This window comes from Tamandua tetradactyla, chromosome 3, assembly GCF_023851605.1.
Source record: "Tamandua tetradactyla isolate mTamTet1 chromosome 3, mTamTet1.pri, whole genome shotgun sequence".
NCBI classification, from domain to species: domain Eukaryota; kingdom Metazoa; phylum Chordata; class Mammalia; order Pilosa; family Myrmecophagidae; genus Tamandua; species Tamandua tetradactyla.
Window position 1 is genome coordinate 30,786,141 of NC_135329.1, and position 14,011 is coordinate 30,800,151.

The window sequence follows — 14,011 nt, forward strand, 5'->3', positions numbered from 1 at the left end:
CTAAGGTAGCAACTTATATAGGACATTTATACTTCTACAGCAACAAGCAACGTGCACAACACATAATGGATGCTAGATATCTGTTGACAAGGCTGAAATAAAAATCATCAGAGACACATGACTAACTTAAACATGCAAATATCTAGAAGGAGTATTCATCTATTCAACAAATAATAGTGAGCACCTTTTATATGGACATGAGTCAGTGTGGAGAAACAACAGTCCCAATTCAGAGAATTTACATTATGAATAACAACTTAAACATTATAAACACTATAAATCACATCTTAAATTTCCCTCATCTGTTGTGATTTGGATGCATTCACAGGAATTTCAAATACTGAATTCTAAAAGCTCAACTCTGCCAAAGCCTACTGTTTGACATTTAAACTATTAGTCAATAAGCTTTTGATGAGTTCTTACTGTGCTCTAAGTGAAGAAATAAAGAGAAGGGAAAAAACTTATCATGGATCAGTAGATTAACTAACGAATACCTAAATGCTATGAAAGTACAAAGTAATCAAAACAAAATTAGGTTAATCAGGGATGGCTTCTTAGTCTCTTTCCGTGATACATAAGTATGATTCTAAAGTATATTACTTTTAGGGAAAATTTTAGCAAACAGAAAATACAATATAAAAATCTCAAATAAATTAAAGGATAGGAATAACTTTATCTTCTTTTTTCACTCATTTATATTTCATTTCACTGCCAATGATTCATTAACTGCTCTACAAATTTACTGTGCCTTCTCTCCTTTCTAAATTAACTATGTATGTGGCTCTTTTGAGAACCCTCTCATCAGCTATGCCCTAAAAGAATCAAGGAGAGGATGGTTCTTTTCCCATCTCAAAAGCAGAAAAAGTAGCACATCAGTACAGCCTATGTAGTTCTGCCTATCAGTAGTCTCTGAAAAGGTAAGCAAAGTCCCAGTGCAATTACCTTTTACCTATCTAAATAATCAAATTTCTTTAATAAAGTTACACTGGTTTACCAGAACCAAGACTCTGAAGATATCTTTCTAAATGGAGTTGAGGAAAGAAGGAAAAGAAACTTTCTTTTAAAATTTTGAATACTGAAATGCAAGAACTACTGAAATGCCAAAACCGTGTCTTACTCATCTTGGTTCCTTGAAGATTAGCCCAATGCTCCATAAACACTGCTCTCCTTGCCATTCATGTCTACCTCAGTCAGTGACAATAAATACTGGCAAAGACTAAAAAAGAAATTTCCTTTCAATTGGTGCTATGCTACAAGATGTGCTTTTACATTTATCACATGTTTATACTTTCCCTCATATCCTTGAGAATCACCCTTGCTTTCCATTAGGAAGGTGATTTATGAAAAAAGTTTGATCCAGAATTGCATAAGTATGATAGATCTCCTGAAAGATTTGGTGGATAATTCAAAGGGGTTATTGAAATCCATCATGCTATGGACCCACCCCATAAATAAAAAAATACATATGTAGCTGTATAAATCCAAACACATTCATATAGGAATATAGCCAATATTAATAAAAAATATTAACTGTGGTCATCTCTGTGTGTTAAAATTTGGGGGCTAATCTGTCCTATTTTTTTTAATCTATTTTTATAATTTTTTTTTACAAGAAAAGTGCATTAGTAGCATGATGCTTTCATCAAGGAAGGGAGAGAGGAGCTCTTCCCACTGTAAGGTTGGCTTCTGCTAGTATAATTCTCCAGGAACCTCCTCACTTTGCATGATAGTGCAGGACTGTAAAAATGACCATGCAATTTGAAGGCATAGAAACATTTTTAATAATCAATGGAAAAAGTTATTATTATTCTAAGAACTTTAAAAATGTTTGTCAACATATCAAGAACTCTATGTTATATACGTATAGCAATGAAAAAAACAGCAAAATTAATAGTACTATATTATAATAGATAATTACTGATAATTTAAAACAATCATTGAAAATTAAAGTCTTATTTCTTTGCAAAATGTTAAGAGTAGTTTGAATAGTGTCTGTCTTCTTCTCAACATATAATTTACAATATGGAATGAGCATTTCTTTTCATGCCTTGGTCAACAGCCAGGCTTCTAAGTTTCCCTTGTGCTTTCAATGTCATGAAATATCTCCAAATGTAACTTTAAGGAGTTCTTTCCTGGTGTCACTTCGTTGGAGACATCGTCAACCACTTTCCTTATCTGTATTGATTTAAACTCACCTTCATTAAGTGCCTTTGGCTATATATTTGGAATCTCATCAATGGTGGCAGTATCAGAATTTCTGCAGTCAGCTAATCTTAACTCTATCATGTTCTATTAAAATTTCACTTGCAGTGTTATCACTTTTCATTGCTTTGGGGTACTTTCGTTTTTGCTGGCCAATTCTCTTTTGAGAATTTTGACATTTTGTAAAATGTCACGTGAGCTTATTACTGAAAGACAGACAAGGAAGCATTTCAACTACATGCTTTGTTTGTGGATGAACTGAGTAACAGATGTGCAGTGACCAATCATGAGATTTTGAAAGAAGTAACTTGAGTGGACACAGATCTTGATGAACATCTGTTAAATATGCACTGAGTTGTAGAATGAAAAACTTGCAGCAAAGCTTACATCACTCACACATGAAAGGTCACTGAAATTTTAACTGTGTTGTGGGAAATGGATTTTTTAATAATTGAAAGTTGTGCTTATCAGAACCTTGAAAGCAAGGACCACCTGCATATTCAAATTAGATACAAAATTATTGAGTTGTTTTCTATGACTTGGCCAAAATACCTTGCTTCTGCCAGTTTTAGACAGAAAAAATAAATGAAAGAGTCTAATCTGGAAGAGTAATGAAACCATACAATGGAGTTTAAAAGAACTTTAGAGATAATTTAATCCAGTTCCCTCATTTTACAAATGGGGTTAGTAAATTCAACCAAAGATGTTTAGTCATCCGCCTAGCATCTGAATTGATTTGAAAATGTGAAGGCAAGAAATAAAAACTGCTCTGCCTCCAAATTCCTCCATCCCACATCATGGTATCACTTTACTAAAGCAAAAACAGTTCTTGGACTGAGACCACCCTTTTGAATGTGCTTTGTCATGAATATATATGCTTATCATGGGGTTAGATTGGGCAGACAAGAAATCAACACAGTGCCTCAGACTCTGCCAGAACAGGGTTGACCACACAGTATGAAACAAAATCCAAACACCTCCACCGAGATGACCAGAAATATTTTGACTACTTTCCAAAAGTCTTTATAAACAGTTTCTTTGTTTAATTTTTTAGTGAAGGAATAAATATGAATCAATGCTTTTTCTTGTTTTGTGTCTTTCAATTTGAACTACATGACATCAGGAAGAAAAAGAATTCATACTTCTGACAAACAAAAAGGGCAAAATATTTGAGTCCTATTCTAATAGTATATCTCTCCTAAACATTCGTCTATAGCTGATATTCTAACATGAATGCTGCCAATATTACTTTGAAGCATGGTAAATGGTGTTATAATACATCATTTTTTAATATACAAGGATGGCCCACATACAAGGAACCACAAAGTATCAAATGAGAAAGGGATACGTGGAATATTATGTTTGTATAGTGCCTCTTGTTATAAAGCACTTTCATATATCTAATATCATTTAATCTTCATGAGAATCCTGGGCAGTAGCAAGACAAAAATAACTCCCATATACAGAGGAAAAAACTATGGATTAGAGGGGGCAAAAATCTTGACTAAGATCAAATTTCTGTCAAGTAATGGCACTAAATGAGAAACAGGTCATCTCCTTCCTTATCCAGTGTTACTCCCAATATACCACAATATCTTAGAAACACACACATCATGGTATATATTAAAAGCTTCTGTAACTCACAACATAACAAGATATGTTTTGTTATTCTGATTAATAAAGGGGACTTGAAAATAACAAAAGTAATTATTCCAGGATATCTTCCATAAAAACTGGGAAACTGGCCATTGTGTGGTGAATTCCTCAATCTTTTTAGAAAGGAAATCACGTAATTTTCTAATCTTAAATCTGTTTCAATTTTATCTGCTTATTATCTTTATGTTGCTGAGTCACCCTGTTTAAACTCACATATATAGATTTTGTTAAAAGAAAAAATACTTCCTCCTAATATCTATTAACCCAATTATATTAGATTAATTATATAGTGTTATATAGTACAGTCCATTGTAAAATTAATTTATGCTCTGCATTTGTCAGAGGCAATTTTTGAGCACCGCTCATAATCTGAGGCTTGAATCAGACTTCATGCTCATTCTACAGTTGTCTCCTATTTTCCTAATATGTCCCTTAATTTACAGAATTCAAAGTATGCCAGTATTTGTTTTGTTTCCATTCTATACATTGACCCTCTCAATCTCTAATTGACCTACTCTCCTTTTTTGTGGTTGGTTAATAATCCAAACTTTTATATTTTCCTAAGAATCACAGGAAAAACAAATTTTAAAAAAAGCAGTCTTAAGAATGGTCTATAAACATTTCCTGTCATAAACATATGTCTCGTATATGTTTATAAGAGGAAATATATAAATATATATAAACCACAAAAATATTAGTCAACAAACTAAATGAACCATTTAACTTTCAAAAGTTATCTGTTAAGCTTTAAAGTTACCTATTTAATTCTTTGGTATAATCACATTAAATAATAGTAGCTAAGATAATTATTATTTTGGAAGTAATATCAGAATTTATTATTTTTTATATCACTAGATTTAATAACACAAATCAAAAACTAAAAAAGAAAACTTATCCCAGAAATCCAAGATTTTCTATAGTCCAACTTCAATTATTCAAATAAAAACAAATAGCTGTTTTGTGAATATGCATAGTTCCCCAAGTTTAAAAAAAATACTGCAAAGTTCTATTCTATGTCAGGAAAGTACTAGCAAAGCATATTACTTCACCTTTAAATAGTAAACAAGAAGTTCATTGAGAGCAGGATCAGCATTCAGATTAACAAGGAAACATTTATTATCCCCAACTTTAATTCCAGAAGACTGAAGTGATATTCCAAGGCTCTCAAGTTGTTTCTGTCGCTCCTGTCAATATATTAGAGAAGGATTAATGGCACAGCTATTGAGGTAGCAAGATATAAAACATCTCATATTAGAATACTTATTAAATAACATTACTATTCAGTTATACTACCTTCAGATATGGTATTATAGATGATTATATTTTTCTCCTTTCCAAACTATATTATGTATTTCTACATACTCAAAACTCTTATATTTTGAAAAATAAAGCACATTACAAATAACAACCAAGTACATTATTGAGTTTCCGAGTTTCATTCTTCAAAAAAAATCTGACACCTTGAATTCAGTGACTACACAAGTCAGTATTAAAGACAAATACCTTAACAAAATATATGAGGTCCTTCAATCTGGCCCATATATCCATCATCAATTCCTGTCCTCCTACTTTCAAACCCTGAACTGCAGTCATATGGAACATCTTCCAAAGTCCCTAAAAGTGCCACAAATGCTCTCTTAGTTTACGGGATTTTGCACATCTCTTCTTCTTACATGAAGCATATTTGTTCTCATACTTGGTTTACATGACCATTTTCCATCACACCAGACTGGGATCCATTCAAGGCCATGGATTCTATCTTATTCACTGTGATGGTTTTAGCACCAAACACAGTAAGTTTGATAATAGAAAAAAAAATAGTGAATTCATCAAAATAAAACTTACATACGCATTCAAGCACTATTTTTATAAGAATATAAGCCTTGCTTTTTTTTATGCCTACCTGCCTCATATACATATGAATGTATGTATTAAAAGAATACATGGGACAATTCAATGCTCTATGATTAGGGTGTATAAATCAAAACAGAGTAGGGTATCTTTGACAATACATAAAGATAAAGCAGTAATGAGTCAGTCACAAAAGACTTTTCATTCTGGAGAAAGGCAAGAGATTATTGTAGGTAAGTCATTTTGGTAGAGTAACACACTAAGTTTGCAATATAATTAAAATAAAGCCTCAGAATTTTGCTACATTTAAGCATATCATCCCAATTTATATGTCACTGCAATTCAGTCAATACCCACCTAGAAATAAACTACTACAAAAGTAAGGAAAAGGATATTTTGGTCCTGGGCCTTTCAATCAAGTTTCTTTTTTAACAAAAGAAACACAGGGGTAGAAATCAAGGGGACAATCATAGGAAGTTCCTAGATGGCAGCTTAGTGAGGTGTGGAATTTAGTTCACCCCCCAGAACTAGTAAATAGCCAGGAACAGTACAGAACAACTGCTGGGGCTACATAAGTGACCAGACACAAAGCATCCACGAGTCTGCAGAAGCTGGACCAGGTGCGATTCAGCATAGAACTGTAAGTCCCCCAAACCATGGAGCAGCCTGGTTCGTGGAGGGAAAAGTTAAGAGACTTTACTAGCATCAGGGGCTTAGCTAGCTCTACCAAGCTCCACTTGCAGAATTAATTAACAAATTCTCACTACTGAAAATGGACCCCCAGCTCACATAAACCTTGAATAAGAGCTAATGTTATTAGGAGCTTTTGCCTCGGCACAGAAAGGGCAGTGCTGACAGAAACAAAACAAAACAAAACAGGTTTTTTGGATCAGACGCACAAAATACTTGAAAATGGCTGCATCCTAAAAAAAGGGGAGATAGGAGGTACACATAGAACAGGGAGATACATAGAGCAACATACCAACTTAAACTCTTGTTTAACAAACCCAAGCTCCCTGCTACAAAAAGGATTTTTATTTTTTTTTGCTTTGTTTCTACCATTTAACTACTCATTATATAGAACCTCAAGTCTTCTCAGGCTCCAACTGCCCCAGGCAAGGGCGGAATTGAGCTTGTCTGAGGCAAAGGTCGGTCAAGTGAAAGGAATTAATTCCCTGATATTGTGCCCGCCCCAGGAGAGGGGTGGGACCCAGCTCAGACAGAATCCCTCCCTCAAGGACTTCAGACCCCAGGACCAGGAAAATGGATTAAAAAACAGACCCATCTACATGCTGTCTTCAGGAGACGCATTTTAGACACAAGGACAAACATGGGTTGAAAGTGAAAGGTTGGGAAAAGCTATTTCATGCTAACAACAATCAGAAAAGAGCAAGAGTAGCTTTACTAATATCTGAAAAATTAGTATTCAAATACAAAACAATTAAAAGGGACAAAGAACGACACTATGTATCAATAAAAGGAACAATTCAACAAGAAGACATAACAATCGTTAATATTTATGCGCTAAGCCAGAGTACTCCAAAATACATGAGGCAAACACTGAAAAGAGAAACAGGCACAGCTACCATAATAGTTGCAGACTTCAATTCCCTGCTGTCATCAATGGACAGAACATCTAGACAGAGGATCAATAAAGAAACAGAGAATCTGAGCAATACAATAAATGACGTAGACGTAACAGATATTTACAGAACATTACACCGCACAACAACAGGATACAACTTTTTCTCAAGTGCTCATGGATCATTCTCAAGGACAGACCTTATACTAGGTCACAAGGCAAGTCTCAATAGATTTTAAAAGACTGAAATCATACAAAACACTTTTGGATGAAGTTGGAAATCAATAACAGGCAGAGGGCCAGATAATTCACAAATATATGGAGGCTCAACAACACACTCTTAAACAACCAGCGGGTCAAGGGAGAAATTACAAGAAAAATCAGTAAATATCTCAAGGCAAATAAAAATGAAAACACAGCATGAAAATTTATGAGATGCAGTAAAGGCAATGCTGAGGGAAATTTATTGCCCTAAATGCCTATATCAAAAAAGAAGAAAGAGCTAAAATCAAAGAATTAACTGTTCACTTGGAAGAACTAGAGAAAGAACAGCAAACTAACCCCAATGTAAGCAAAAGGAAAGAAATATCAAAGATTAGAGCAGAAATAAATGAAACTGAGAACATGGAAACAATCAAGAAAATCAACAAAACCAGGAGTTGCTTCTTTGAGAAAAGCCACAAAATTGATGATTGAAGGTTGACAAAAAAGAAGAGAGAGGATACAAATAAATAAAAATCAGAAATGGAAAAGGAGACATAACCACTGACCCAGCAGAAATAAAGAAGGCAATGAGACGATACTATGAATAACTTTATGCTAATAAAACAGAAAATGTAGATGAAATGGACAACTTCCTAGAAAGGCATGAACAACCAAAAATAACTCAAGAAGAAATAGATGACCTCAACAAACCAAACAGAAGTAAAGAAATTGAATCAGTCATCAAGAAGCCCCCCAAAAAAGAAAAGTCCAGGACCAGATGGCTTCACATGTGAATTTTACCAATAATTCAAGAAAGAATTAGTACCAATTTTGCTCAAATTCTTCAAAAACAATTGAAGAGAAGGAAGGCTACCTAACTTATTCTATGAGTTAGTTATCATACAATCACCCTCATACCAAAGCCAAAGTTACTACAGGAAAAGAAAACTACAGACCAATCTCTCTAATGAATATAGATGCAAAAGTCCTCAACACAATTCTTGCAGATCGAATTGGGCAACACATTAAAAGAATTATACACAATTACCAAGTAGAATTCATCCCAGGTATGCAAGGATGGTTCAACCTAAGAAAATCAATTAATACAATACTCCATATCAGTGAATCAAAGTGGATGTGCTGGTTTGAAAGGAAGTATGCCCCCTAAGAAAAGCCATGTTTTAATTTAAATCCCATTTCATAAAGGTAGAATAATCCCTATTCAATACTGTATATTTGAAACTGTAATGAGATCATCTCCCTGATTGATGTGATTTAGTTAAGAATGGTTGTTAAACTGGATTAGGGGATGACATGTCTCCACCCATTTGAGTGGGTCTTGATTAGTTTCTGAAGTCCTATAAAAAGAGAATGAGAGATTCAGAGAGATTCAGAGAGAGCAGAGAATGCTGCAGCACCACGAAGCAGAGAGTCCACCAGCCAGCGATCTTTGGAGATGAAGAAGGAAAACGCCTCCCAGGGAGCTTCATGAAACAGGAAGCCAGGAGACAAAGCTAGCAGATGATACCGTATTCGCCATGTGCCCTTCTAGCCGAGAGAGAAGCCCTGACTGTGTTCACCATGTGCCATCTCACTTGAGAGACCCTGAACTTCATCAGCCTTCTTGAACCAAGGTATCTTTCCCTGGATGGCTTTGATTGGACATTTCTATAGACTTGTTTTAATTGGGACATTTTCTCAGCCTTAGAACTGTAAACTTGCAACTTATTAAATTCCCCTTGTTAAAAGCCATTCCGTTTTTGGTATATTGCATTCTGGCAGCTAGCAAACTAGAACAGTAGAAAAACCACATGGTCATCTCTATTGATGCAGAAAAGGCATCTGACAAAATTTCAAATCCTTTCTTGTTGAAAACACTTCAAAGAATAGGAATAGAAGAGACCTTCCTCAACATCATAAAGGAAATATATGAAAAACCCATGGCTAACGTCACCCTCAATGGGAAACACTGAAAGCTTTCCCCCTAAGATCAGGAACAAGACAAGGATGTCCACTGTCACCATTGTTATTCAACATTGTGTTGGAAGTTCAAGCCAAAGCAAGTAGACAAGAAAAAGAAATACAAGTCATCAAAATTGGAAAGGAAGAAGTAAAACTCTGTTTGCAGATGATATGACACTGTATGTCAAAACCCCCAAAAGAGCCACAGCAAAACTACTAGAGCTAATAAATGAGTACAGCAAAGTGGCAGGTTACAAGATCAACACTCAAAAAATCTGTAGTGTTTCTATACACTAGCAATTTGAGGGGAAAATCAAGAAAAAAAATTCCATCTACAATTGCAACCAAAAGAATAAAATATTTAGGAATAAATTTAACTAAGGATACAAAACACCTATACAAAGAAAATTACAAGAAATTGCTAAAAGAAGTCACAGAAGACCTATATAAATGGAAGGGCATACTGTGTTCATGAACTGGAAGACTAAATATAGTTAAGATGTCAGTTCTACCTAAATTGATTTATAGATTCAATACAATACCAATTTTTAATTGGCCCAAAAACTTACTTTTCAGAAATAGAAAACCAATAACCAAATTTATCTGGAAGGGCACGGTGCCCCGAATAGCTAAATGTATCCTGAGAAAGAAAAATGAAGTCGGAGGTCTCACATTACCTCACGTTAAGGTGTACTAAGAAGCTTCAGTGGTCAAAACGGCATGGTACTAGCATAAAGATAGATACAATGACCAAAGAAATTGAATAAAGTGTTCAGAAATAGACCCTCTCATCTATTGACAATTGATCTTTGATAAGGCAGTTATCAAAGTTGAGTTGAGTTGAGTTTAAGCCAACTCACCTGGGACTGAACAGTCTCTTCAATAAATGAAGCCTGGAGAACTGGATATTCATATGCAAAAGAATGAAAGAGGATCCATATCTCACACTCTATACAAAAATTAACTCAAAATGGATCAAAGACCTAAACATTAGATCTAAGACCATAAAAATGTTAGAAGAAAATGTAGGGAGATATCTTATAAATTTTATAATAGGAGGCTGTTTCCTAGACCTTACACCCAAAGCACGATTACTGAAGAAGGAAATAGATAAATGGGAACTCCTCAAAATTAAACACTTTTGTGCATCAAAGAACATAGTCAAGAAAGTAAAAAGACAGCCTACACAATGGGAGTCAGTATTTGGAAACAATATATCAGATAAGGGTCTAGTATCCAGAATATATAAAGAGATTGTTCAACTCAACAACAGAAAGGCAAACAACCCAGTTACAAAATGGGCAAAAGACATGAACAGAGACTTCTCAGAACAGGAAATACAAACGGGTAAAAGGCACATGAAAAGATGCTCAACTTCCCTGGTTATTAGGCAAATGCAAATCAAACCCAAAATGAGATATCATCTCACACCCACTAGAATGGCCATTATCAAAAAACAGAAAACTAGTGCTGGAGAGTATGTGAAGAAAGAGGTACATGGTATTCTCTGTTGGTGGGAAAGAAAAATGGCACAACAGCTGCGAAAGGCAGTTTGGCAGTTCCTCACAAAGCTAGGTATAGAAGTGTCATATGATCTGGCAATACCATTACTAGGTATCTACTGAGAGGACATGAGGGCAAGGACACAAATGGACATCTGCACCCCAATGTTTATAGCAGCATTATTTACAATTGCCAAGAGAGGGAAACAGCCCAAATGTTCATCAATAGATGAGTGGCTAAGCAATTGTGGTACATATAGTGGAATATTATGCAGCTGTAATACAGAATAATAAAGTCATAAAGCATGTTACAATGTGGATGGACCTTGAGGACATTATGGTGAATGAGATTAGTCAGAAACAAAAGGACAAATACTGTATGGTCTCACTGATATGAACTAACATTAATGAATGAATTCAGAGAATTTATTCTTACACGTTATACAGATATCTCCTTTTCAGTTTATGGTCTATTAGACTGGCTAGAGTCTAATAAGTTCAGAAGTACCTGAAACTGGAGAGCTGTGTTTCAGCAGTCATGTTTCTTTAATGACTGTATAATGATATAGCTTTCGCAATGGGACTGTGTAATTACGAAAACCTTGTGTCTGATGCTCCTTTTATCTACAGCATGGACAGATGAGTAAAAAAATATGGATAAGAAATAAACAAATAATAGGGGGAACAAAGAAATACAGTAGACAAATACTAGTGGTCATTGAAAGAAGTGGTAAGGGGTATGGCACATATGAGGTTTTTTTCTTTTTTCTTTTTTCTTTCTTTTGCTGAAAGAAAGATCTTACATCTCTTCAGCAAATGTTCAAAAAACGATCACGGTGATGAATAGACAACCTATGTGATGATATTGTGAGCCACTGAATGTAATCATGACACGAATGTTTGCATGTCAAGAATGTTTGTATATCAAGAATATTTGCATGCTTGTTCATATTTACAATAAAAAGAAAAGAAAAAGAAACACAGGATCTTTCAGAAGTTTTGAGTAGTTTAACATTAGATATTAGAATGTTCAGCACTCAATCCCAAGAAATGATTATTCCTTGATCTATAAACTATGTCCATAAAATGAGGAAAGGAATTCTAATATACCTTGTGTAATTTCTTTTGAAAAACAGGTCCTTTTACGTAGGGATTTTTGATAACTAATTAAAGAATTATTGCCACAATGATAAGTAACATTTGCTACAGCAATAGCCTATCTTTACAACTATAAATGACATGGGAAGATGCTCATAAACTAATACTAAACAAAAAAAGTATGGTACAAATTGGTATGATACCTATCTGTGTACGGAAATTGTCTGCACAAAACCACAAAGATTTTAATAGTGGTTATCTCTGGGTGATGGAATCAAAGTTAATTTAAATTTTCTTGATAATAATCTTTCTATATTTTCTATACATAAACACTTCCTATTCTGTAATAAAATATTTCTTCTACTAAGGTTTTATTATGATTCAATTAATACTTATTATGAAAATAATTAAAAGATTTAGAAGAAATGTGGTTATGTCATTTAAAGGCAAAAATTTTAATTGTATAGAGGCAAAAGCAAACAAAAAATAATATATGCTCAAAGATGATAAATCCAGTCTGTTAAAGCCAGAGTATGGGAAAGGACAGGATTATAATAACATAATGTATATAAAATACTTAAACATATCTGGCATATGGTAAGTACTGAACAAATATATTAAATGATACATTTATAAATTAAAATCTTTCGTGTACCAATTGGTAAAACCGAAATATATTGGTCAGACATTCAAAGCCCTTTATCAAACGGCCAGTCTTATTAATGTTATTTCCCACTACCCCCAACCCAAATACTGACCCTCTAACTCTTAACCAATAATAATTGAATGTGTCATGAACGTTACTGAAAATATATTTGATCAAGGTCATTAAGTAAATCTCTCCTGGAGGCAGGAATATATAAGTGAATAGTTCTCTAAATTAGTACTGTTAAAAAAATTTTGTTTTACTCTACTTCCCTACGTATGCTTCTGTCATTTCAGATTTTATAATGGTAAAAACATGACATAATTTTTGTCTAAAGCAAAAAGGTATAATGGTAGAAAACTATTACTGTTACATTTGCCACAAAAACTTTGAAGATGTTAAACTCTCTACAAATCTATAAATGTGTACAATATTTAGGAGCAAAAAAGGAATGAGTTCTCAAAATAAAAGTATTATATGATAAAATTTTATATTTATTGATATCACCAAACATTACTTCTAATGTCAAGAGTCAGTTAACTTTTTCCATAAAATATCACACAGTAAATAATGTAGACTTTTTGGGTCATGTGGTCTCTTCCAAAGTTATTCAACTCTGCTCTAATAGTGCAAAAGTAGCCTTAGACAATAAATGAATGAGTACAGTGATGTTCCAATAAAACATTATTTATAAAATCAAATAGCAGGCTGGGTTTAGCCAATCCCTGATCTATTTCAAGGTTTGTTTGTTTTGTTTTTTTGCATGGGCAGTTGAGAAATCTTCCTGTTGAGCCACCATGGCCCGTCCTATCTCAAGGTTTTGATTTCCCTTAAGTGTGTGCTTCCAAAGGAGAACATAAAAGGTATGAAGAAGAGACAGCTTGGTAGAGTAGAGAACAGATATGGCTCTGGATTTTGAAATTAGCCAATTTGACTACTTTTAATTATTCAAAAATACCACTGATCTCTCTCTCTCTCTCTCTCTGTAACCCAACTCTGTAGATGAACTCATGGCCCTTCCCTCTACGTGGGACATGATTTCCAGAGTTGAATATATAATATATCAATTTAAAAATATTGCTGAGCACAAATGTTAAAAAACTAAAATGTATGGACTTTTCCTAAGAAACTTACAAACTTACTTGGGGATTAAAATACACACACACACACACACACACACACACACACACACACACAAATATATATAAATCATTACATGATTTAAGGGACAAAAAGGTGCATATAGATTCCCCAAGCATGGACTGGCAGAAGGGATCTCTGAGGGTTGCGATTCTATATGAAGATGCT

At 34.1% G+C, this 14,011-nt stretch overlaps 1 protein-coding gene across 1 annotated transcript in view; it reads right to left on the bottom strand.

The window, feature by feature from the left end:
• The window catches only part of KIF13B (kinesin family member 13B), a 331,605-nt gene that overhangs the window by 176,510 nt on the left and 141,084 nt on the right, over positions 1-14,011 (bottom strand). Inside the window, exon 13 of the mRNA XM_077152891.1 lies at positions 4,908-5,042. Within this exon, the coding sequence (XP_077009006.1) occupies positions 4,908-5,042 (135 nt within the window). The remainder of the gene's footprint in view (positions 1-4,907; positions 5,043-14,011) is intronic.